The sequence below is a fragment of the Syngnathus leptorhynchus genome, chromosome 16 (assembly GCF_054491065.1).
Source record: "Syngnathus leptorhynchus isolate UIUO chromosome 16, UIUO_Slep, whole genome shotgun sequence".
NCBI classification, from domain to species: domain Eukaryota; kingdom Metazoa; phylum Chordata; class Actinopteri; order Syngnathiformes; family Syngnathidae; genus Syngnathus; species Syngnathus leptorhynchus.
The window spans coordinates 8534894-8561866 of NC_141210.1; the positions used below are offsets into that span (position 1 = coordinate 8534894).

The 26973-nt window shown below is 48.8% G+C and overlaps 1 protein-coding gene across 3 annotated transcripts; it reads right to left on the bottom strand.

Annotated features, from left to right (window-relative positions):
* Window positions 1–5716: 5716 nt before the first annotated feature.
* Window positions 5717–26339, bottom strand: LOC147044718 (axin-2-like). Of its 3 annotated transcripts, XR_015068516.1 has the most exons (13): window positions 25824–26339; window positions 24012–24942; window positions 22311–22433; window positions 20451–20553; window positions 18792–18932; window positions 18210–18718; window positions 17959–18132; window positions 17611–17832; window positions 17424–17549; window positions 17147–17323; window positions 15263–15459; window positions 7411–7555; window positions 5717–5905 (listed from the first exon to the last, which is right to left on the bottom strand). XR_015068516.1 is itself a non-coding variant. In XM_085934188.1 (11 exons), exons 2-11 carry the CDS (start codon window positions 24818–24820, stop codon window positions 15333–15335), a joined length of 2511 nt encoding a protein of 836 aa, XP_085790314.1. In that variant the 5' UTR covers window positions 24821–24942; window positions 25824–26338; the 3' UTR covers window positions 14389–15332. The 3 variants fall into 3 exon arrangements, 1 of the variants encoding a protein (XP_085790314.1); XR_015068517.1 differs by lacking the exons at window positions 5717–5905; window positions 7411–7555 and adding an exon at window positions 14389–14942; XM_085934188.1 differs by lacking the exons at window positions 5717–5905; window positions 7411–7555 and having other exon boundaries at window positions 14389–15459; window positions 25824–26338.
* Window positions 26340–26973: the final 634 nt, after the last annotated feature.

Sequence of the window (26973 nt, forward strand, 5' to 3'; positions counted from 1 at the left end):
GAAAGGCTCCTCCCGGGGCCCAAGTGCGATTACGTTGCAGATTTAAAGTTCCCATGGAAGGGGGCTTTGGTGGCTTTCAGGTTGGGGGCCATAGAGGAGCTCTTTATGAGTTTGGGCTCTGTGTGAATGGACCCGGCCAACTCCCAGCATGCTAGCCCAACATATTGGAGGGACACAGAGAAGCTATTCAAGTTTGCCAGACATAGACTCCCCCCACCTCCTTGAGTTCTCATCTTTGTTATTCTCTCTTTAAGCTTTGCTGGTGGAGAAAAAGACGATAAAAATTATTTGTCTGCCATCATTTTGCACTTTCCTGCCCCTACATGGTCAAGTTTAGTATTGAAGAATCTTTCCAAAGTGCCCTTTCAAAATCAACCTGTCTCTCTGTTTTTCCTCACATTTTAAGCAAAACTTAAACTGTCATTGTGTTTGATAGATTTTTATATTCTTTAGCCTCTGTGAAAAATCATTCATTCATACAGCTTAATGAGTCACTTACAGTTGTGAAAAGCTTACATTTTATTCCATTATGTTACAATTTTATAAAGTACAAAAACAGCACTACCCCATGCTTATATTGATATTTCTTGTACTGTGCACCTGAATAAATCACTACAAAATGTTTCAATGTATAATTGAGCAAAGACTCCTCAGCATCACTCCACAAATGCCGCCCTCCCCATGCGCTTTAATGCCACCGATCTCCACCTTTCTCCCCCTCATCACCCCATCAATCTTTGTCCCCCGTTGGTCCCCCCCCACGGCTGAATCCCTTTGAGCAGCGACGACACAATGCATAAATACATCAATCTGCCGTCTGGCTATGTAACGTGTCAGATGGGTTGCGGCGGCCGAGGGCATGCTGACACATAACCGGCAACGACCTCTCTCGTGTGTCACCGCATTACAGATGCACAACAAGGCCTGCCTCCAGAACCTGGGGGGGGGACAAAAATAGGCAGTCAAACCGGGGGTGGTGGTGCCAGACTGGCTCTCATGCTCTGAAGCCGTGCCGCCGACCTGATGTCGGATGTTGCTCCCAGGTCAAAGGGCAAAGAGGCTGTTAAAGCGTCAGCTGACCTCTTTTGGTTACCAGGCACACGCATGTACTCACTCACTCACTCACTCACTCACTCACTCACTCACTCACTCACGCACGCACGCACGCACGCACGCACGCACGCACACACACACACACACACACACACACATACGCACGCACACACACGTACGCACACATACGCACGCACACACACGTACGCACACACACACACACACTTGATTTAAGCTTGCATAAATCTAAGGGAGGTCACGGCTCCCACTGGTCACGGCTTAAATTGAAACTTCAAAGGCAAAAGATGATTTTTACACTCGTCCTCAAAGTTAACCTGTCTGTCTCCGCTGGGAGAGAAAACAAGATTTCAAAGTGGCTTGCAATTGGATAACTAAAACTCCAACAAAAACTTGGACAAGAATTTCCCCGAAGCTTAATTTCAGCTTCAATTGCAGTATCCCTCTCACCTCCCCTAGACAAAGAAAAAGGTGTGTGAGATAAAAGTTGTAAAAAACTAAGAGCGGAAATCAGTAGACTTAATGGATGAATTTTTATCCCACTGCATTAAATCGGCTATGATGAGGAAAAATTCAAAGAACGAGGGGGAGGGAAATAAGGCCCACGCGCGCCCGCACAGTCGCTCCAAAAACAAATTAAGATGGAAAATGCTCAGTCTGGTCTTCAAAGCGTCATCGGGCCTGTAATAGGGGGCCAAGTTCAAAGGCCCACTCAAGCCTTTGCCGACCGAGCTGGAGGAACAACACTTTGGTCTTGGGTGCCCTCCTGATGTTTGTTTATCCTTTGCATCAGTCTCCCGTCATTGATCTGTCCGACTCTCTTTATTTGAGACTCCCTCTCCTCTTTTTTCTTGACTCCATCCGCCATCGACTGCATTCCCTTTGACGTTGTCTCCTCTCATGCCTTCATCACATGCACCACTCTTTCAGATGTGACGATCAATGTGCAATGGCGGGCAGGGGCCTCGAGGCTCTGTCGTCCCGCTGGTCGGCTTCCCGGAGAGTCCTAACCTTGGATCCTGGTCAAAGCCTGGACAGGAGGACCCTCAAAAACAAGCCAGCCTTGTAGGACAGATGGCCCGCACAAAGGCAAACACCGCACACAAGCTCGTCTCTTGCCTTGCTCTGGCTAGAAAGACTTTACTCGCTCCGTGGCGCTTTGTCGCTTTTGTGTTTTTTTTTTTTTTTTAGACAAACATCATTTATCCGCACGAGGGAGGGGGCGTTGGCAACTCATTTCCCCGAGTGGCTGATAGTGGCTCAGAGATGTTGCCACAATTCAATATGTGAATCGTCACAATGTCGCACATGTAAAAGGCAACTAAAATGCACACGGGCTTCCGCTTAAAAAAAAATTCCGGTACTTGTCACCGTAACGCCAAGACAAAGTTATAGCCAACGTTTGAGTGACAAATTCCTTCCTTCCGCATAACTTGTGCTTATAAAGGTCTTCAAAGGCTCGCATTGAAGGAAAAGTTTCCGTTTGAATACGCGTGCTGTGCGCAGCGTAATTTCCTTCACCTTTTGATGACAGTGGTCTCTCAAAGAGCTAAAAACAAAAGAAGAAAAACTCCTCGCAAGAAGTGAGCCGGCACATATTTGACAAGGCTTTGTTTATATATGCTGACAAAAAGAAATGTACGATTACACAGAAACCCGGACTGTTGGTGGAGATAAGAGGCGGCCAATAAGCCTCGTCTGAAGATAAAAGTTGCGACAAGATGTTTTTGTCTTGAAAGACACTCGCAAAGTCCACAAATTGGTTTGCAGGTCTCAAGCGGCACCTTTTACTGAGATTTCTGCAATTTGACGAAAAAGACGAACAGAAACGTTCCACATGTGGAATTTCTCATCCATTGCGGTGTGAAAATCATCATCATGCCAGTCAACAGAAATGGGAAAGCTTATTACTATCCAAATAGTGTTTCTCTTTGCAAGAATATTGTGTGTGTGTGTGTGTGTGTGTGTGTGTGTGTGTGTGTGTGTGTGTGTGTGTGTGTGTGTGTGTGTGTGTGGGAGGGGGGGCACGAGTCCAACCTCTTTCTTTGAACAGGAACTGCTGGAGGGCAGCGGTGCAAGAAGGTGCAGCACATCACGAAAAGGAACTCCGCCGTGTCGCAAAAACCCAACGACAACTCCGTAAGGAAAGACAAAAACAGGCTCCAGCACGCCCACAACCCATCACCACTTTCCCCTGCCTATACTGCACAAAAATATGTGGATCCCGGATCGGCCTCTACACCCACCTGCAGACCCACAAGTAGACAACCCTGAGAAGAAGACAGTCATAGTCGTCCCGAGTGACCGCCGATGATGATGGTGTGTGTGTGGGGTGGGGTGGGGGGGGGTGGGGGGTTGGTGGGGGCACGAGTCCAACCTCTTTCTTGGTCTAATCCCGTTGTCTAAGACATGCCCTACCTTCATGCATGTGTGTGTATGTGTATGTGTATGTGTGTGTGTGTGTGTGTGTGGTGGCAGACGTGTCATCAGGACTATTGACTCCAGGCTAAACCCTTCCTGGTGGCTTTTTGTTTGAAAGACGCAGATGGAGACCGGGGGCTCTTGACCTGTGACCTGCGCCGGTAAATCACATCAGTGGTTTGCTGGAAGGGGCCGCGCGATGGGCAGCTGCGCCGAAGCAGCTTTCACTCACGTGAAATGCTCGCGCTCAGTTTGAGAAGCGCAGACGGATGCCGACGCGCTTCAATTGAGGAAAAAGACGCAAGCAATGGAGGACTGTGAGGACCTTGGCCCAAACAGGCCAAGGCGGCTGAACCAGGGGTCTCGGCTTCTCTGGATAGTGCTCCTTGATGGAAGCCCGGCTGCTCCGGCAGCGTGCCGAGCTAGCACAAAAGCTTCTGTTGTTGGCTGCACCTGCATAGCTGATGGACCTGGCAGAAAATGTGCAGGTGAGAGGTCAACGAGGCCCAGACAGGAAGGAAGAGCACACCCACTGACCACGGCCAACATGCAGTGGACTGAAATCTAAAACGGGCTTGTTTGTTTTTTTCAAAACGTGTGACTATAATCCAAACATTGGGAAAAAAAAAAGACAAGTAACGTTTTAGTCCACGGGGATTATCCTCAGGTAGGAGTAGACAACATCCTGCCTTCCAAAAGCAAGTCACTGTTGCTGTGCTTCAAATCCTGCAGGATCAAAAAGCAGAACTAGGTTGCAGAGCTGAGGGGGGCGGGGGGTGTATCCACTGAGAACCGAAGCTGCATATTTGCATGTAAACGACACCAAAGTGCGTTGGAAAGTGTGCCGCCGAAACTCTGAATGGAAACAGTGGGGTGGGGGGGCTGACGCTCTTTATTGGCTTATTCATTCACTATGATTGTACTTAAAGTGACATTATTCAGAAATATCTAAAATTGCACCTTCCTATTTCACATTTGTGTTGACTTGATGTTCATCCAAAGCCACTTGTCGGGTTACTTTGCACTTTGGCTGGAGGTGCTCAAGTACAATTTCGGCGACTATCCCTGGCTCATCCGTGTGGAGGCCTGACTGCTCGTCAATCCGTGTGACGACTTTTATTCTCTTTCACAAGAACATCCACCTTGCCTGCAACGGCAGATGCAACCTTCCTTTGCCCATTTCCAAGGAATAGGAAAAGATGAGCCCAGAGGTAGCATCACACAACAGAGGCTTTGAAGAGCATGCGTGTGTGTGTGTGTGTGTGTGTGTGTGGGGGGGGGTAATTCAAACCTGCCAACTAGCTTTAGGGAAAAGGACTCCCCGTCTGTTTACCTTTTGCAGCATTCCTGCCCCCTCTTTTGACGTGCGCCACCAAGCGAGATGACAAAGGAGACGGAGGAAGGAAGTCACGTTGCTTCCTGCCAAACTCATCAGGAAGTAATCACCTTCATTCCAGAAGGCACCTTCACCCACGCATACCATGCATACAGACACAAGCACGCAAGCACGCAAGCACACAAGCACGCAAGCACGCATGCACGCAAGCACGCATGCACGCGGTCCGCCTTCAAGCCACTCAGGTGCACAAGCAAACACTCGGAGAGTGTGCCCTCCTGTGAAGTGACAGCAACACTATTTCTGTGCACAGAGGATGATGATGATGACTAGGATGAAGATGAAGATGGTGGTGAAGCCACACACTTGCATGCTTGCATGCATAAGCTTGGTGCCAAGCTCTGAGGGCTGAGCAAGCTAAGAATATACAAAATAAAAGCAGAGCAAGAAAAAAGTCTGCTGAGGTGTTGCTCCACACAAGGGATTCTGAAATTCCTTTCAACAAAAGTAACTTTGCTCCTCAGCTAGCCTCCACTGAATTCAGACCTCTGCCAGAAAACCACACAGGTGGTCAAAAGAATGGAATCACAATTGTCCATTGAATTGAAGTCCTTGCTACTAATTTCAATGGTTCAAAGCAAAAGTCACAAATAAAACAAGGCCTTCAAATCACCGGAGTGCCCGGAGAAAACCCACGCGGGCTCGGGGAGAACATGCAAACTCCACACAGGGAGGGCCGGAGGTGGAATCAAACCCGCACCCTCCTAACTGTGAGGCGGACGTGCTACCCAGTGCGCCACCGAGTCACCGTCACCAGTACAGTTAAGCGTTATTGTAAAAAGTTACTTTTAAAAAGCCCTTTTTTTTTTTTTCAAATACGACAAAACATTCAGGTTCCTCAGCTCCTGGCCGGAGATGAGGCAACTTTATTAACATATTGTCAAACAAACTTCAAAACAAGCTCCATCGTAATCCCATGCACACGATATGTACAAATTATGGTTTAGAATTTCCACCCAAACGTATTAAGCAGCCTCCACTTGACTTCACGTTGCTTCTAAGGCCGGGCTTGAGATTCTAAGAGAAAAAGTGAATAAAGTAAAAGGAAAAACATCATCCATCACGACGCGCCCACACACTGCACGCTACAATTAAGCAAATCAAAATAACAACATGCTCTGTGATGTGTGCTTCAAAATGCTGAGCAGGCTCAGTTGATCTCCGTTTTGGATGGAGAACAGACGAAGAACGGGGGGAAGATCTAAAAAGGAGCCAGGGTTCATTGTCGGGGCACAGACAGCAGCTTCAGACATGCAGATGCTCTTTTAAGAGCCAGCAAGCTGTGATTAAAATGACATCTGCATTTAGATCACAGAGGAAAGCAACGTTCAATTTGGTCTGCTGCTTGAGGCACAAGTTAGCATTTTGTGCCTCATCAAATACGTCACGTACTGCGAGCCGTTCGCAGATGGAGGGAAGTTCGCTGCTAATTAGCCCGCGGCAGTGACCTAGCAACTGCTGTTGGCTGTGTCCAAAACTTTCAAAATTGTTTCTGCGCTTGTGTCGCCACCGTCACGTGATCTAAAAAAGCGTGAAGTCTTTATCAGAAAGTGAACTTTGGATACAGTAACATCCGACTTGGGCCAGTTGGCTTTGAAAGGGTCGAGGGAATAAATTCCAACTCCACTCTTGTGGTTTGTTGATCCAATTTACCAGGGACGCAAGTGAGAAAAGCTACAATAATAGAACCGAAGCACTTCGTGGCCTTAAATAATTGGGATAAACTTCCTTCGCAATAAAGCGACAACCTTCCAACTGTTAGACATTCAGACTATCAGCCGACTGGAGCCAAACGGTTAAAAATGCCATATTCTGGTCTGATGCGTCATCCTTTGCTGCATTCTCGACATATTCCTGGTGACTTGCCACTAGAGAACATTACAGACTAATGCTTGATGCCCTCACTGGGGGATTTCTTCATTTAACGCAGACACGGTACACTTGTCCTGCTACTTCTCGTTTGTACGCACCAAGCAGCAAATCTTTGTCTCATATTTTTGACCCCTCACGCCCACCGTCCTTCGACAGCTTGAGACCGCAACCTTGACAACCCAAGCTAACTTCTGCTGCGCGGATGGGAATCTTTCACGTTTGGCATCTGTCTTATGATTTGCATCCATACAATACAAACGTCAGTCTGAGAGGGGGGTAATACATCCAGGTCCGGTCCTAAGGGACCGGAGCTGCCGGTGGCTTCAATCTGTGGGAGACTTTGGGCTAAGAAGACTCAAGGGTAAACGTCCGCTCTCCTGGTGTTCCTCTTCAAAGAGTCCCAGAGATGTAAGCAATGGAGATGGGCCCACGGCTTGCTTAACTTGCTCGTGAGTTGGTGTTTGTGGTGCTGTTTTTGCTTCATTTGCTCATTAAAGCAGAGTGTGTCATTAAGGGGGACAGAGGGCGGGCCAGTCAGTCGACCTTCGTGATGCGTCCCTGACATGATTGATTGTGACCGTCAGGCCTCTCAGCTGGGTGTCTCGCAGTGTCGGGGCTCAACATAAAGGATTACACGAGCTGGCGCTAACCTTGGCTGGCTTTGGGCGCCCGGGGGTCTCGCATCAAAGACCCGGCAGGGAACTTCAGCATTTTTAATCAGGCGGGTCCCGACTCCGTGCTGGCGCAGGATGCCGGATCACTTTCATCATGACGACACGGCGACAAGCACAACAACTATTTAAGAAAAAAAAGGGGGGGGGGGGTAATTTCTGGGTAAGTTTCTCTGCATATTTTTTCGACAACAAGCATCCGTTGCTCATAGTGATCGAATTTTGCAAAACGAGAAGCTTTAAAGTTTACGTATCACGTTAATAAGTTCTTCTGTTTTACGTTTTACTCATTCAGTTGTGGTCTATATAAAGTGGAACAGTGATGCTTTTATCTGAATTCTTTGTTTTGATAGAATGAATATAAAAGCAAAAAAAGTGGATTTTCCATGATATGTCGAATTTGAACGTCTTCAAGGCTGGAAAAACAGGCAAAGGCACGTGTTCAAATGCGGCAACATACGTAGACATACAAAGAAACACTCACTGGCATATATTCATTATCCTCTGTGGAAAACAAATGCAAGGTGTATTTGGTTGGGTAACATTAACATTCTGTAAAATGAATGATATACACACATGCATGCACAGACAATTTGGAGAGCTTTGATGTCACTGCTCAAAGGGGCGATCGGGGTGGTTCCCTGACCCCCTACCCCCCGCCACGTCCAGGGCGACCTCGCAGTGGGGAGCCAGGTGCTGACCACTGGATACTTTTTATTTGATCAGCTCATAGGAACACATTGGACTCTTTGAAAAGAGAAATGAAAGATATGGACCAGCATCCACGGAAAGATTCCCTGTTGCGCTCAAGGCACAAAGGCCAGCGTGTGTGCGTGCGTGTTGTGTGCGCATGTCTGTGCTCAATAATGAGAACAAACATGCAAGAGAAGAGAGGCAACTCTCAGCAGTAAGCAGCCTGTTGGACTTGAAAACACAAAGGTTTCTGCATAATTGAGCAAGTGCTGCCTTGCTTAAGAAAATCTCGACAGTCGTAATGTTACCAACATCAAGAACAGCAACAATTCAATATCGTTTATGATAGCCATATAAGAAAATGCACTCAACAGGGAGCCCAACAAACTTTAAATTTGACCTTTAACCTTAAGAAAATCCCTGCTGTGCTGCCCGACATCCTTTCCAACGGGAAAATCGTTTTTACGCCATCGTATTAGATCACTGGTCACGTTGAGTTGAGTGGAATAGATTCATAAAGGAGTCGAGTGCCACGGTCCTGGTTGACCATGTCACCAATGTGCAATGAATGCGGTGCTAATGTAGCGGGTGGCACACTAAGATGAACTTTAGCTTTGTGGAACTAAAGTGGCCAAATGACCACAGAGTCCACAGCTGCAGTTCAAAGCCTATCAGCGTTTGAATCTTAACAAGAAAGAGAAGTGGGGGGCTGGTGGGAGGCCTGCGTGCACGGCGAGCCAGGGCCACAGCCCGGCGGCCTAGATCTTCACCCTCTCTCACACACACACGCACGCACGCACGCACGCACGCACGCACACACACAGAAACACACAGAAACACACAGAAACACACAGAAACACACAGAAACACACAGAAACACACACACGAAGGCCGACATCAAAACCACAAACATTAAAGGCCACGCAGACAATCGCATCAAGACCCGCAGCGAGGGCCACAAGAGTGCTGACACACACAAAAGCAAAGAAAACAAATGACACACACAAACACACACGTGGACACAACATGGGTCCCCATGCGGCCAGCTGCGGGAGGTCGCGCAGATGTGACAGTTGCGCTATCGGGCCAACATTAAGGCCTGCCGCTTTAAACACACGCTTTTGAAGTCACACCAAAGTCAGAGCCCAGGATCTCTCATCTTCCATCTCGCTTTTAACGCCGCAGTGCCGACATTTCATTCTGCCCCCCTTTTCATGCTCCCGCCTTTGAATTCTGCCTTTTTAAAAGACTAATTTGAACTTCTTCAAGGCTGGAAAAACAGGCAAAGACACGTCATTAGGATTCTTCCGCCTGGCGCGCTTCCTTTTGCCGCCGTTCAAAGGTCCACCAAAGTATCGCCGGGCCTCTGATGTGCGCCGATTGATAAACACGGCGCCGTGCGGTCCTAAGTGGCCAACATAAGGAGGCCGTTTAAACTTTGTGCATCCACAACAATGATCACAGCGTTAGAATATCTGCGCCCCTTTGAACCCAGTTGCTGTCTGAAGAATGCAACATGAAAATGAGTCGCTGTGCCTTGTCATAATGAACCATTGAGGCGAAACAAAAAAAGGACACCTCACAATAAAGGCTGTGATTAAATGAGAACTGCAGCAGTATATTGCCCGCCGGTGAAAGGAAAAACACACCTCAACTCTGGGATTGGAAATTGCAAATCCAATGAAAACAGCAGGGGCCCCATCATCGAACTCTGTGGAACACCATACAACAGTGGGGTGAGGACTCTGAAAAACCAAGGCTAACACAAAAAGTCCCGTCTGTCAAATATGATCAAAAGCACACTGTCATGCTAACACGTAGCATTTAATAGCTCCACTACTGGATGAATTTTTAAACGACGCAGAGTACAAGTGTGTCTCGATTATTCCCTAATTTTGGGGATGCACATTACATGGTAGGAGCCATCTCTACTGTCACCTTGGTCACGCACTAAATGTGCGCTAGTACTAACTTGCTCTCTCATCAGACATCATTAGCAAAAGCCAAGAAAAACAACAAAGCAGTGAGTCGACTGTGTCATTTTATTTATAATCTCTTTAGATTGAGGGAAATTCCAGTATACAGAGCGTGGACGGATGGCGCGCATATGATGCAAAGTGCGCCAGGTTGAATGCTGAACTGCAGTCAGCAAAGTCCACGGCAAGAATTCCGGTCTCTGCTTTTGAGCTTGGAACAACCAACATTTTAGGAATGTGCAGCCCCCTGACACACACGCACACGTGCGAGCGCGTGCACGCACACGCACACACTCACGCGCACGCACAAGCGCGCACACACACACTTTCTCCATCATCCTCGCTTGTTGCTGACCCGGGCTAATGTTTCTGTTTACTCCACTCAGTGTTTCACACATCAAACGCGGGTTTGTTTACTCCAACTCTGACCGCCCGGTCTGCTGGCCGGGGACGAGCAGAACCAACATTTTTTTTTCTCCCCTTTTCTCAGACTTTTTTTTCCCTCTTTTCATCTGGATCACAGCCTCCCTTGCTTCTACATTTCTAAGACATTGCACTCTTTTGCTTTGGAAAAACTAGCAAATGTTTGGCACTTTCTTTATTGCCCTGCTGCTCTCGAGCTATTGGGGAGTGCAGATAAGCAAAGATATCAAAAGGTATCTTCAGGATGATGCATGTATGTTGTTTTTCATGATTGCTTTTGGCTTGCACGTGCATAGAAACGAGCCCCTTCCCCCAAAACGGCTGTAAAGAGTTATGCGCTTTTTACATTTTTTTCCCCCACAGAGTCAAGGCAGGTTTGGTGTTCTCCAGCTTCCACTGCGGTGAATGCACAGCGCCCACTGACATCATGCTAACATTCGCCCACTCGCTGATCGGAAACCTGATCTGGGACATCTAAGATGTTATGAAAACAAATCAAAAACGGTGTTTGACTGCAAAAAATCCGTTAGTGAATTAACATCGTCACGTCAAAAGTTTCTCCTTTTGCGTTAATGAGCATCATGCACTCGAACTGCTGAGATCGGGCTCCGTCGTGTCGGGTTTCGCTCAAGGGAGGCGCGAGAGTATCCGTGTTGTTGACTAATCAGTGCGATGTTTGGATTTGAGATATGAGATATGTGCGAAGACGAGCCATCATCTCTCCAGGCCCAAACAAGAAGCACATGAACATGAACATGCGGTTCTGGTTCTCTTCATGGGCCGCTGTAGGAAGAGCGACCCCTCGTCATGGAAAAGACCGTACGAGCGAGCAAAATCCAAAGACGTGGTAAGCTGTAAAACTTCACATGCGCTCTTAAGCGCCCCTACCCGTTCCTCGTCATTCCCTAAGCCCCATCGCCTGCAACTACCCCGACAGCCAGAAGGAGCCATGGAAACAATAGGAGAGGAGGAAGCCACAACAATTGGACATGTCTGGCAAGCAAATATAAAAGCATGGTTGTTGTTAGATTGCCCGGTGGCGGGAAGGTCGGTGAGAGAGCGGATCCCAACGTGATTCCACTTTACATGATCGAGTGTCTTCCTAAAGGGGAAACACAACATGACCGCATTGCTCCAAAGCACCATTCAGCTCCTGTAATGCTATCTTTTTATGACTTGCCACTATATGAATGGTCATCAAAATGAAGCCGCAATCATAGGCCAGCTCGTTCCCATCTGATGGATGGCGTCTGTCTCGGAGCCCGAAGGCGCAGGACTCTCGGGTCATATGACTGCTCACGTGCTCTCGAGGCTACCGCAGCGGCGCCTGGCCCGGTTCCAGATGAGGCCCCCCATTAGGTAGACCACAGTCTCCCACGGCTGTCTTGGATCATGCTCATAAGGTTTCGGGACCTGGAATCGGGGGTCTTGCTTGCTCATATCGCTAACTGGCCGAATGTTTGTGAGATCTTTTAAGACAATACACAACAAATTCCCACCATGGTTTCACCTCTTGCTTTTCTACCAATCGGAAGTACCCTGGCGCCGACCGTATACAAAAATTAGGAAAGGCTCCATGTCTCTTTTTGGAAAAAAGACAATTGAGTGTTGACGTCAAAGACTTGACTGGTCTAATCAAAGCGCTTGTGAGTGATCCCGGCCGCACTTCCTGTTTAGGTTGCCGCCTCGCTGATGTTCACAGCTGGAGCCTTTGATGCGGACAGAGAGCAGGTAGCGGATGTTGGACAGCCACGGCAGGGGAACAATAGTACACGGGGGAGCGAGCGAGCATGCAGCGGCGGCAGGATGGCACGCAGTCACACCAACGCACCAAACACCGACGGTGTCGCCGTCGCAAGAATGTAAACGGAACAATGCAAAAGGCCCAAAAGGATCTCTTGCAGTCGCTGTCCTGTTTCATGTATGTGGAACAACAACGTTGCTTTCCACACAAAATAGCAGGAGTCAGGCCTGACACCTCACACCACCCTGTCCTGTCCTGTCATCCCCTTGACACGCTGATACTACTTCAAAAAATGCAAAACTGTAAATTCAGAATTTCTGAAGCTGACAAAAGGTGTGCTAAATCTTGGACAGGTGATTGGCAAAAGTAAGATGCCACTTCTAGGTATCGTCACATTCCACTTGCCACGAGACCGTTGAGCCAATGAGCAGCAAGAACTGGTTTTGCGTCACGTCCAAGTTACCTTTAAGGACCTTTAAATGTCCCCTAAATCCAAAATAGTCCATCTAAAATAGCCATGGACACAAAAGAATCATTGACAAGGTCCTCCAGTGCTGAGCGAGCGCTTGTGAAGAGTCCAAAAGCTGCCCTTCAAATCTATGCACTGACCTTTGCTGATGAAAGTGGCCCCTCAAATGCTATTTGAACAATATCACGATGCCCTTTCAGAATGAAAGCTGTGCTCTTAAAGCCGGAGCCACTTGAAAAAAGGAGGGAGGCAGGTGCTGCGCATGCCAGCCACCTGCGAGCTGTTACATATTTACGCTGAATTATGCATGATGCCATCCCAACCACTGTGATCTTGCGGAAAAACTGCGCGCTTAAGACTACCATTCATTCAATGGGTGGGTTTCTTTTAATCGAATTTCACATAAAGATCCCTTTGTCAACGTAGTCTGTGGAAAGCTATGTCCGAATGTGGTAACTTCACAAATACTGTTGGTCTGACCCAAATTCGTTATTTAGACGCAATTTAAAGTGTTAACAATACCTTGCAATCAGTAACATTATTGTGGCATTATTTTGCCTCGAGACTGAAAGTCTGCACATTTTTAATCGACAGTTAGCAGTGAAAACAGTTTGGAGTAACTTGGTCAAAGCTCACTTGCATTTCCCGCGGTCATCGTCACTCATCAAAGTTCGCAGAGCTCCAGACCGAATGTACTTGGTGGTGTGTTGTCTGCTCTGGTGCCTATATTCATCATCTTCTCGCCCTGCTCTTTGCTCAGCGTTTTGAGATCGCTCCCTTTCATCTTCAGTCTTGCCCATGATGGGAAGGAAGAAAGTACAGACTCCAAGGACACATGTGCTTTAAAAACGGGATAGAAGCGCAACAGAAAATGGATGCATAGGTAAATTACCAGCATCCAGATGAAAAATTGTTAGGCTAATAATACGCCAAAAGGCACTTTTGAGTTGTCCTCCTGTAAGCGACTCCCACGTAGCGTTTAGCTATAATAGTGCACACCCGGATGCAAGTGGGCGAGCATTTTAATCCGGCGCTAAAATTAAAACTGAAAAATTCCCTATTTACGTTGTTTGAAAACAACTGCATCACGGTGCCCTTTCAAGCGGGCTATTTCTGAAATTAAAATTACATATTTGCAAGCCGCTGTAATTACATGTCTTTTGCTGAATGGATATGGCGTGTCCGAGCACTGAGACAGGAAGTCGGTATTAACCTAGTAACGCCTTGTTTGTTTACAGGACGACGCCATGTTGTTTTGTCTTGTGACGTCACGTGTAGCGCAGGCGTTTTTTTGTTTTTTTTTAGGGGGGGGGGCGCAGGAGGCCAAATAGTTTAGCGTGTAAATAGCATGTTTTGTCTAACAGTCTCATTATCGCATACTTTAAGATGGATGCTTGGCTCGCGCATAAAAACACAGCTGGGCTCTGGCGGCCAAATTAATGCAATGTGCTTTAATTTCCAACAGGGACTGAATTAAGAGCTGATAATGGATGCAAATCTGACAAGAGATTTCTCCGGCGAGTTACGCTCACCACAGCAGGGTGGATGCGGATTAAAGTTAACAACACTAACTTGCACACATTCCAATTAATTTTAGTCCGTCCATACGAAGTCTCTCCGTTGCAAGAAAACCATAGGAAGCCATTTGCTCATTTGAAAAATAGAACATTTTAATAAAGGCTACATCTCTTTATAATTACAATAATTAAAGTACCGAGCTCTATAGAATGCATAATTTACAGTTTTAAGTGGAGCTGACAAAGCCATGTAAAATATTATAAAACATAAAAGGATGATGAAACGAGATATAGATAAAAAAAAATGCATAAAAATATCTTTAGTTCAATATTTTTAGGCCCCTTGTGATAATCAAGGGAGTAACGGGACCCCTTAAAATGGGGTCAAACACGGCAAGAATCCATGTAGGCACAGCTGCTGTACTCCATACAAAATTCGTCATTATCATGCAGCTCTGAGTTGCACACAAATCAACTCGGTCATACATACGCGCACATACAATAAAGCACATTTGGGGAACAGGCTGTCGCGCTTTTGTTGCTCAAAATTCTTCAAGATGTAAACACGTCTTTTTCTCTGTTCGCGGAGACGAAGGCTATCTGTGCAACGCCTGCGCCACTCAAACCAAGGCACTGTGATGAGAAGGATCAAGACCAGTCCCAGAGAGGAGAATTTGTTGAAAGTGGCTCTTCAGAGAAAATGAAAGGGGTGGGCGTCACAAATAGTAGCAGTAAATGTAGGATTGTTCCCCATGAATCAGCAGAGGTATTGGTGAAGTTTGCAGCCGAAAAGAATAATTTCCTTGTTAAAGTGAGGATTACAGAAAAAAAAAAGGAGTCATTTTCTGTTTTCCCGCCCATTATCAGAAGCATGTCCACGGAATTGTCAGGTTGTGGGGATGAGATAGTTTCAATAAATAACAATTCAGATCTTTACACTACAATAATTTTAGGCATAGGGTCCGCTCTGTTCCACTCCATTCCGCTTGCTTGACGAGTGGTCATTCACCTTCAGTCTTGTCGACACGTTTCTGAAGAGTTTAGCGGTGCACTTGAGACAAGTCGCGCCTTCATCGGTCTCAGTCCATCCTCTCCACCTTGCCCAGGATTTTGCCCTCATAGGTGGGCAACAAGGAGCCGTCGTCCGAGACTTCCTCAAATACGGCGCCGCACTCAAACTCGTTGCTGGCCTTCTTGAAATAGTATCTGTGGCAAATGCAAAAACGCACATGACGTTAGGACACTTCTTCAATAAAAACGGGGTTGCTCTGTCGAAGACAAGCGAACAAGGATCATGTGTGCAATGACTTCACTGGGCCGTTAATGATGACACACAGCACCATCCTCATTTTTGAGGAAGAGGAAGCAGCAGGAGTGAGTTCCCAACTGTGTGTGCGTGTCTTTGTGTGTGTGTTTGAGGGGGGGCAGACAAAGAATTTAGTCATTAACTATGTCATGGAAAAATGGCTTGATTTGCACGGTGTGTGTGTTCGACTGGAATGTGTGTGTATTGTTTTTTAACGAGAATACACAATACTTATAAAAAGTATAGTCTTGAGAAAAACATGGCAGAGGAAGGCGAGGGGGGGGGAGGTGGGCTTGACGCTGGCCAATGAGCACGCGGGCTCCCATTAATGAAAAGCTGCAACATGAGAACGAATGTACAGGAGGTGTCAACGTGTTGAGGATACAAGACCAGTGATAATTACGAGCATCACTCCGACACAATGGAGTATCAAGAGGAATCATCAAAAGGTCAGAAGAAACAGACACAGAGGCAGAATTTCCACTCCAACATGTTTTATGTAGCTACATCTGCCTCCCCCCCTCTGTTTTCTCTTTCCCTCCCTCCCTTGCTCTGCTTACACTGACATCTGGCACCAATATCGTCTGGCAGGGCGCAGCATTACTGTTCTTTGTTGAACCGCTGCCATGTTGAAGAAATGACCCAAGTCCACACATTCTCTGGCTGCTAATAAAGCGCCCGCCTGTCGCTCTGCTCTCTCTTGCCCCCACATCAAAAAAATGTGGACGCTAGGACACAGGAAGACAAAATAGCGAGCCGGAGGGATAGCAGCAATAGCGATTGGAGTGGCCCAAACAAGGCTCGCTTGAGCATTTTGCCTTCAGAGAGTTCTAGTGACATTGCAAGCACCAGATCTGGTGCCATCTTGCCCCCCTTGAAACAAAGTCTAAATATTGTCAGCCTACAATACTGACAGAAATGTGCAAACATCACGGGTCTTTGGGGGGGTAGCGGGAGACGAAGCAATGCCCCCCCCTATGGCATCAGTGAGGCATTTGCATGCTGGCCATTTGTGAGAGTCTTTGTTGGGCGAAATGAAAGCAGCCGAGGCTTCAAAGCGGCGTATTAAGTGTGCCTTAGCATGGAAATCAATACCAGATGGGACCCAAATCGGTGCAGTTCAAGCTCTCCCACTAACCCCTGTCACAAAGCCACCCTCCCTCTTGTCCTTCTCATTCCGCCTTCAGAAACACACGCGTGCACGCATGCCTGAATCTAAACCCACAACATAAGTTACACCTGTCATTGGGCCAGTATCGCTGAATGTTGCTCAGACATGCCAGCTTCAACACCTCGCCGTGTTGCCAGATCGCTAATCATTTCACAAAGCGGTGCAGATGCATGAAAATTGTTCCCTTGCTACAACCTTTCCGAAAATGCCAAGTGCCAGGGTACTTCCGGGCATTAATCGTGTCATCGAGTACGGCTACCCCAAACCGAAAACGACAGCCCCGAACCGAAAACGACAGCTAAATCCTCATGTGTTTGGCTGAGGGGGATAAATGGAGCCAAGTCGCTGGCGTCGGCATCTTTTGAATTTTTGGTAATTCGCAATAAGGGAACTGCTCCTCAAGCGCTGGTACACACCTGTAGGTGCCCCTCTTGCGCAGCTGCTCCTTGAAGTGACCGAGAGTGAGGCTGTGGCTCTTCATGGTCCTCCGATACGGGATCTCCTCCCCGCAAAAGAAGTAGGTCACCACCGTCTCACCGCCGCCACCGTCACACGGCCTGTGGGTCGTCAAACTCTTTCGACACTCTGCAGTGCTGCAAGACATCGAGAGAGAGACAAAAGGTGTGAGAAGACTGCCGCTGTGGGGGTCTGAGCTTGCCTTCTCTCATATTGTGAAGAGATGATGCAACATACTCGTCTGACTGGGGACTGGGGCCGGTGGCAATGATGAGGCAGTTTGCAGGAGACACAGGGGCGGACCCCTCAGTCTGCACAGGCACAACGTGGCTCTTGTCTCGCTGGAGACTGGAAATCGAATGCCTGCGGAGAGAAAGCATCATCAGCATCGAGTGCAATTCATGGTTTGGAAAGCACGTCGCACCTTTGCTTAGCGCTCTTGGCAGTGGAGACCTCCTCCAGTCGGCGGCACGCCTCCTCCAGCTGGGCCAAAGTATTGGGAGGGGGCAGGGGGGGCATGGCGGGGTCTTGGACGAACGGCTGCGACGGCTGGTGGCCGCGAAGATGAGCGCAGTTTCCGCCGCCACCCCATGTGTGAGTCTGGGTCGAGGAGACCCCAAAAGATTTTTTGCTGCTCTGGGCACCACTGCAAGAAAATAATAAAATAAAAATTCCACTCAACTAAGGACAAGGTCGACTTTCTTATCGTTCCATTTTCCCAACAGCGTCCCAAAATGGGCATTTTGCTGGGTCAAAGCCAAACTTTGCTCACCTTGACTTGTGTCTGCCTTGTCGCTTGCTTTCGAGAATCCACTGCAAGACATTGCGAGCGGGATCGGCCGTGTCGCTTGGTGGCTGGAGGTGGCCGCACTCCTCGGTGCACCTCTCGGCCATGCCCTCCTCAAGCCCTGAGCGCCGCGTGCGTCGCGACAGAGAACTGGAACGTCTGTCGGCAAAGTTTATGCGTTTGCTCTCGACTCAGACAGCATAGCGACCACGGCTAAGAGGAGGAGAAAAACTGACCCCACGCTGGCATCGGCGGAGACGGCGCTGCACAAGTCTCGGCCCAGGCTGCGGCTACGCTGATAACCCTGGCAGGGCGGGAACTCGCCACCAGTGGAGCATAGAGTGCGCACGCGCAGAGCCGCCTCTCTCTCAAACTGCTCTTTGGTCTTGGGGCTGGCATGATGGTGGATGTAGTGGTGGTGGATGTGCTTGCTGCCCTGCCTGCCCACCAGGGTCCCGTCAGGGCCCAGGCCGAGCACCAAGGCCCCCTGGTCAGGACCGGAAAGGAAACCCGCCTTGAGTCCTGAGCCGGCCCGCATGAAGGGCCGATGATCGGGCGAGCGGGAGCGGGGCGAGTGCCAGATGATGGCCGGGGACTGGCACCCGGGGGTCTTCAGGACACGCGACAGGTGCTCGTCCAGGATGGCCTGGGGGTCTTCCTCGGACGAGCTGGGAAGTAGGCTCTGTGGGTGGGGGGAAACCTGCTGAGCGCTTCCCACTACCTCTGCGTCCTCTCGTTCCTCCTCCTGGTGACAAAGACGCACATTTTCAAGAGGAGCGCACAAAGCCGTGACCAAGGTGTCCTCTAAGCACACAAACCTCCTGAATCTGCTGCAGCCTCTCCTCCAGAGAGCCGAGGCTGTCCTGTTCCCTCTTCAAGCACTCCAGGCGCGAGATTAGCTGAGCGGCGAACTTTGCCGGCTCAACCGTGACCCCTTCCTTGGGAGGACACCGGGCGCGCTGCAGAGAGAAGCAAAACCCTTAAGGACCCCAACCCTCCGTCTTTGAAAGCGCTCCGAGACAGGTGCGGTCGCAGAAGAGGGGGGGGAGGAGGTTGCACCGGGCCGGTTCCCTCGGCCATCCTTAGCGGGGCTCTTTCAGGCCGTCCGACTTCAAAGTGTGCCCCCCCACCCTCCATCAGAAATCAAAAACGCAGTGAGGGGTAGGGCGAGGTGTTGCTGTCAGGGGAGATAGACGGGAAGCGCTCGCTTTACATTATGGAATAAAAAGGCACATGTCGACAGGGGGTAAGGAGAGAACTCCAGGGGGGAAGGATGAGGGATTAAAAACAGATCGAGATGCAAAGATGAGCGCAGGAGGGCAGAGAAAAAGAACGTGAAGAGAGCAAAGGAGCCACATAAAAGGTGCCACAAAAAAGGATGGAAGATCAGAAAGGTTGAGATAATGTATGCCCCCCTTGCCCGTCACACGCTGGGCACCTTTCAGCTACTAAGTGACACAACACACACACACACACATGCTCGTATTAAATTATTTGCATTTTTCGTACTGAGGCTTTCTTTATTTTTTTGGGGTGTTTTGTTTTCTCCCATTCCTTTGTAGTAGAGATGAAGGGGAGGCGAGAGAGAGAAAAAAGTCAGTAAAAGAAGCGTTCCGATGGAGCCTGAGGCTGCGTGCGGCACCCAGGGAATGGCAGCCATCGCCAAAAATCAGACGGGGGAAACAACAACAAGGCCAACAAAGTGAAAAGAAAGCAAAGCAGGCGCGCCAGAGAGGGAGAAAACTTGCCAGAGCCAATCTGAACATCTCTACCCCCAAAAATTGGTGCGTGTCAAAACCAAACTTGAGGTTACACAAAGTTTATTTTCACACTTCTTCCCAAACCTCAAGTTAGCTTCCATTAATAGCCTTAAGCTCGAAACTCCCCTTTGACCAACTGAAAGCTCACATGACATGTTCAAACTCTTCCTTTCGATCCCTCACCTCAGGGGGTGGGGTGGGGGGTGCACGCTCTGCGTGAAGTTGTCACTTTTCCGCGCGCGTGCTCCATTCATCCTCGGATCAAAGCGCAGCGTTCACGCACACATGCGCGAGAACGTATCTTTGTCGGGCTCATTTCCGAGCCCTCGGGACAAAGCGACGCGAGATCTTCGCTCATCTGGCATCTGTGTTCTCCATATTTGCATGACGGGTTGGGGAAGAAGAACCCTGGCGCGTTGCGAGCACGATGGCGATAAACAGCTTAGAGACCTTCTGCTCTCCCGCAGAGTTCAAGGAACCCTAATGGGGGGTTGGAGGTGACACCAAAGGTAGCGAGAGGGCTCGTGCGCGCGGGTGGGAGGCGGGGTCTTTTGACGTTCCTCCTCAGATCTTTGCTGCTGTTGTTGGGATTGCCGCGTACAACTATTCATAGAACCAAGAGCGCCGGAACAGAGGGTGGTATGGAAATGACGGGGCTACTGGGTTGAAAAAGTCTCACATGTCTGCCTACGTGCATGCGTGCGTTAATCTACTTACAGGGAAAGCAGGCAGAGACACTTGGCTGTTCATGCGCACGTTCCGCTGCATCTCCCTCTGAAGCAGCTTCTTGGAGCTCAGTTTGTAAGGAGGGATGCCATCTCTGAAAAACCATCAAACACAGCGCCTGAATAATGACTCATTGTCAGACAAATTCAAGGATCAAAACAGACACAGAAGATGCCATTTCTCATCTTTCAGGCTTAATGGCAGATTAAAGATGCACCGAGCCAATTCCTGTTTTGGTTCAGACCGAGTTCACTTCAATTAGTCGGGGTGTCCGTTTCGCCGCGGACTCGGCTTCTGTTTCCACTTGGACGGCTTTGTTCATGAGGTGACGTTGGAGCACGGCAACACCGTTTAACCCGCTGATGAACTCAGCGAAGAGGAAAATGGTGGCGTGCGATCTCCACTTTGTGCTCTTTGTTTGTGCGGAGTGTAAAGCGTCGCCTTTCAAATGGGGACGGGCACCAGGACATCAGCTAATGGTATTTGAGCTAGCGCATACTCGTGTAGACTGCCAATACCATCCAACGATACTTGAGGCAAAACAAAAAAAATCTGACAGCGTAAATCATCCTTGGCAGTCGTTAGTGCTTGGTTGGATTGTGTTCGTTATGCCATAGTATTCTTTTGTTCAGACAAATTGAATAAAAGAATATTATGGCTAGTAGTTGGTGCTATACCAACAGATACTAATTGAGTGTTTTGCTCTACACCAAAATTAAAGAAGACTTGCTTCATATCAATTTTTGATTCACGTTATACTACATTTATTAAAAATAAACAAAGTGAGCTTGAAGGGTTTGCAGTTTCAGGGTTACTGTTGTAGTACGAGCCATGTTTCCTCCTCTTTCCCTCCCTGCCTTGCACAATTCAGCTAGCATTAGCCACAATTTTGCTAACCCAGATGCCTACGAACTTGTCTGAAGTTCAAATTTATCTGCAAGCGCATCTGGATTAGAGGCACAAATTCTGCAATTCCAAAAGTGACGCAGATTCGTGTCTTAAACGTTATCGTGCTTAGAGGTTCTAGGCTTAGCCAGCGGTTACAATCTCCCAGATGGTGTAATGGCACAACTCACCGCATCGTTCTGATCAATACAAAGTGTCGCTAAAAACCAAAGGTTGACAGACCTTTCCATTTTCCTTCCTTTGGCCGGCCACCATATGGGCTGGCTGGCACTTTTTTTTTTTCACCTTTGCTGGTGACTGAGCTTGAAGTGAGCAGCATTTTCTACTTTAGCTTTGAAATGCCACAGTCATGCGCATAAGAGCCGTAGCCCCCACTGCTGCCGTTCGCCCCCCCTTCCCCAATCTTCATTTGGCAAGCGCTGCCTCTGATCTCCGCACATCAAAAGGCTGGTTTGTAAGATAAGGTAATGTTTGAAGTCTGCGCGAATACAGCTGCATTCCCCAGCGTCCAAGCAAATCCATAAATAAGATATAAGCAAAAATTCCCCCTCTGCCGCTTCTCTTTCTCTTTCCAACCAACTGCGTCCTCCTGCCCCCACCCCTAGCCCCTGCTTCTTTTCTATTCACTTCTTGATCCGTGCATGGCATTCGCACGTTTGCGGCCCATTAAACCGACGTTCTGATCAAGAATGAGGACAAATGACGGGTCTCGCGCAACAGTGCAAAGTAAGGCCGAATGAAAAATGGGCTTCGGTGCCTTTGAAGCAGATACGCAACAGTGTTGCCCTTTTCGGGGACTCTTTCTTTCCATCAAGCACGCTATCACGGGGCCCAACCTAAGTGTCTTCAGGCGCAAGAGCTCGTCAAAACATTTCTGGTTGGAATCACTCAAAAGCTTCTTTCGTATGCGCTTGGTTCGAGGAAAAAAAATGCTTTCCCACTTACACACTGCTGTCGGTCACAGACATGTTGTCGTCTGTCAAGGCATCGCTGGACACCTCGCTGTCGTTGGTGCTGCTGACGGGAGCAAAGGAGCCCACATGGCAGATGTCTCCTCCCTTGGACCACCTGAAAGACGCCGCAAACATTCAGGTGAGTAAACAAGGGCACGCAGGTGCATGTGCGTCGCATCTTGCTCGTGTTTTGTGTCAAAGGTGATGCAAGCCAAGCCCTCAAATGGCTACTAGGTTATGTAAAATTCAATTTCAAAAGCAATGGGAACGCCGCCCCCCCCTTTTCTGTTCCACTTTCTCCGCCTTGAGAGGCCAGCAGCTTCCTTCGTTCGCACTCACACGTTCTTCAAGGTTGACGTCCCGCTGCGTGTGCATCCTTTCCACGGTACAGGGGGAGGCGACCAGGAGGAGCGGCCAGGCAAAAAAAAAAAGCACAGTCGACACGCGAGTGTGTGCTGAGAGTAGGAATGAAAAAGAGGGCCGGGCTAGCATGACTAACAGCGTCTTGGGGCCCCGGCAGTCGACTTGACCTTCACAGGGGCTCGCACAGAGTCAGGTATTTAACACAGCTGGCCTTGCATTCTTCCTCTCTCATTTATCCTTTCTCCTCCCTCGCTTTATTTCAAGAAGTGCACTAAGCGGCCCCCAGCCCCCTCCTCCTCCCTTTTTCAGCTCCTTTCCCCTCACTTTCCAAAAGGAAGAAAAAGGATAAAAGTGGAGAAAGGCGGAGGGAATCAGACGAGGGTTGACGCAAACAGGAAAGAGGGCCTGTGATGGGGTTGGGGGGGGGGGCATTATTCTAAACTGTAGCTGCTACCATTTGGGTTTTTTGTTTTTTTTGTTTGTTTTCCAAGTGTCTGATGAAAAGATGCAAAGAGACGGACGGGGGAGAAATGGCTTCCACATGTTTTGAATTCGGACGACGACAACAAGATACTGAGGGGGGCTGGGCCGAAGAAGCATCACACGGTTGGGTTTTAACCCGAAGATATCTGCAAAGATGAACCCGCCAGACGACACGTCGAGTTTGTTGGCCACGAGACCAAATGTGCCTGACCGACGCGTTATCTTTTGTAAACGCGCGTTTGCAAGCATGGTCCTCTGGAACTTTCCTGGTGAGAGACGATCCTCTGAGTTCCGCGGAATAATTCCAAAGCACCGGAAATGTGCACAAGGGCCAGCAAAAATAATTATGCTGGGGCTGCTGCTGACAATGGTGACAGGGCAAAAAACCATCAATGGGAAAACGCTTCCGCCGCTTTTGTCTTAAGTAATATCGTTATAAAACGCGTTGCAGTAAAACAGTGTCATGTGATTCTTTCTTTTCTTTCTTCTACTCTGGGAATAAGCCCTTCTCCGATTAACTTAAAACGCATTGCAGTAAAACAGTGTCATGTGATTCTTTCTTTTCTTTCTTCTACTCTGGGAATAAGCCCTTCTCCGATTAACTTCAAATTGAAATAACCGAAAATTTTCCAGGCAGGCCAGAATTCCTAGCCATTTCCGACGCTTGCCCTAAAAACTGGACTTTCTGTATTTTCTCAGGCACATTCTGGCTGAACCGGTCTACTGCTGGACTTTTCCAAACACGCACATCATGGGATGCAAAAAAAGTTTGACTGTCTTCAAGATCCATAAAGATGGCAGCCACTTGTTACGATCCTACGCGAAGCCAAAGAATAAAACGTCATACCTGTAGCCCCTCTCCATGACCTCCAACCCCTTGACGGTCACGGCCATCCGCGGCGACTTCACCAGCAGTCCCGTGGCGGCTGCTTTGCTCTTGAAATCAAAATTCCACTCTTCTTCCTCGTTGAGTGTTGGCAGATATCCGCACACGACCTGCAGTTCGCTCAGGCCGTCGGGGTTGACGTGAATGGCGTTCTCGCCGCCACTCCTCACAAACTTGAAGAAAACGTCAGAGGACAGAAACATTTGGTAGGCGTTATCCTCCATGTTGCTCTGGATCTCCATCTGCGCCTGGTCGAACATAGCGGAGTCGATGTGCTGCTTCTTGACGTTATCCCTGATAAAGGTCTTGGTGGCGGGCTTAAGCTGCTTGGCCACCACACCGTTGTTCTCGATGTAGCGCTTGTAAATGGCCTTGGCCACTCGCTGCGTTTTGCTATCCTTCAGGTCCATCTGCCTAAAGCCGTTGCAGGCGAACCAAAAGTCCAAGGCGTCTGCGCACCTTTCGGCCTCCAGGAATGTCCGAAAGAGGAGGGCGCCGTCTTGGTCCCCAAGGAGTGAATGCAGAGACTTGGTCCAGCGGGACAGCGGCGAATCCGGTGAGGCGCTCCCCTCGGGCTCCCCGAGACCATCCTCGTTCCTCCGAGCCGAGGGGCCCGGCGGGCCGAGCGCCACAGATTTGCTGGGCTCTCGTTTCATTGTGGTGCGTTTGCCGGGGTAGCAGGGCGCCTCGCCCTCCTCCCCAGGCACCGGGGGTCGAGGAGCATCTTCTCGGAAACTGCTGGCGATGTGGTCCACGAGCAGCCAGCTCATGGCTCTTCAAGGCAGCAGCAAAGACGCGTGCGTGATGATCCCGCCGCCTTCTGAGCTTTGCTTGTAATCTTCTCACTCTCTTATGTCAGCGGGGAGCTTCTCTCGAGCAGCCTGTCTTCACTCTACAATACAAAGTATTGATCTAATCAAAACCTGATCCGTCTCAACCTCAATTGGAGACTGCTTTCCCCCTTGATAACTTTAACAGGAAAAACATTGCAGTCAACACAGGAGGAGGCAAATTCCGCAGCTCTATAAATATAGGCATGCCTCCCATTGCTATTTTTTCCCATTATTTTAACATGTTGCATGCACACTTAGTGGAAGAATTGCGAGAAGGCGCGATTGTACAAAACGAGTCTTATTCAGACTTAAACCACGAACCGCTAAAACCTGCCAAAAGTCTTTGAGTATGACCTGAACAATCCATTTGCGCGAAAAGGCATATTCACCAAAGGATATTCACCAATACATCCAGTCCAGGTTTCTGGATCAGTCGCGACATGTGCTTCACGTCTGTTCCGAGCACCAACTGAGTACCTGACAGACTCAAATATGGGACAAACTAAACCCACATTACTGGGGAAAAACATTGCCAAAGAATAGTTGACCAAGTTTTCTGCACACCACTAGATTCATTTAAGACTTGTTTTCGGTATTTTGACGTCATCAAGAACTCAGAACACACAATTTAGGTACTCTGATGAGTTTTTGGTCTAAGACGTTTTTACGTTCAGATCTGTGTAAAACGTCCAATATGAGCATCTAGAGTAGTCCTAGAAAACGTATTATCTTGGGGGCAAAACGGACCTGCTGTCAATAAAAGCGACGCCTAAGTCAAAATAATTGGCTGAATGTGTCCTTTGGAGTTGAAAATGTTCTAAAATAACCCCCCCCCCCCCCCCCCGCCTCCCAACTGCCTTGGACGGCAACTTCAAAGGAGAGTCAACGGCACATCAAAGTGAACTCCATTGAAGAAAAGGGAAGGCGAGCACAAACTTACCATCGACTCACACGAGTTCGCTCCTTCTGTCTTTCCTTTCACGTATAAAATAGTCCCAAGTGTATCCACGGAAGGTTTATAATCCACAGCGGGGAGGCCCCCTTCTCCTCCGGCTTGCTTGGTCGCCACGTTCGGCTCCGTCCGCGAGTCCGATCCGTCCACGCTTTGCCGAAGAGCAAAATGCAACTGGCAAGGGGAGCGCGAGAGCCAAAAGGGGGCGGAAAAACAGCGCTTTCCTCGCTCCTCCTCCCTGTCGTCGTTGTCTCCTCCTTCGCCTCCACCTACCGCCTGCTCCTTTCAGGCTGCCATGGCGCAACTGTGGCCCTCCTTTTCTCCTCAAGGCGACTGCCTGCCTCCCTCCCTCACTTCAAAGTAAGTGCCGACCGGCGGGTCCTGGAAGCTGCATAACAACCCGAGACGGCCGCGTTGTGTTAAAAAAAAGCAACAACAAAAAAAACTCCCAACAAAGTAGCGGAAACGTGTCGTGTGTATCCCTCGCGTCAGCGTAGGCACACATATAACGGGAACGGGGGATAGGGGGTTCGGGAGACTGTTTGGCGCGACTGTTGCGTGACCAGGACCTTATCAAAGGCGAGCAATCTTGCGCCAACTCCCCGAGGCTTTGGCGCGTCACAAGTAACTGATCCGCCGCCCCAATAGCATTATCGCTGCAATCCCTCTGTTGCTACATCAACTTTAAAAGGGATTTTTTTTTACCCCTCCTTTTCCTCTGCATACTTTGCGAGATTAACCCGTTGGAAGCCTCGGGGATGCACAACGCGTGCACAGACGTGCGACGCTCGCTCCAAGAGGATTTTTAACGGCATGATAGAGCGCATATTGGAGACCCTCTACCCAGTTTGTTTATGCAGTAATTACACGCAGGGTAAGGTATATATAGTACTGTATTTAAAAAAAAAAGACCCATCTGCAGACTTGCATAGAGTAGACGTCACTCAACAGCACCCGCCAGTGGCGACACGCCCAGAAGCTGGACAGCATGTTATTTGAGCACAAAACCTCAGATCCGGCTGAGATTGCATTACCAAGCCATCATCTTAAACGCTCGGTCCGATCACTATGCACTGTGGCACTCGTACTTATTGGGCTATCACGATATGTTGACTACTTTATTCAGTTCTCATCTTGG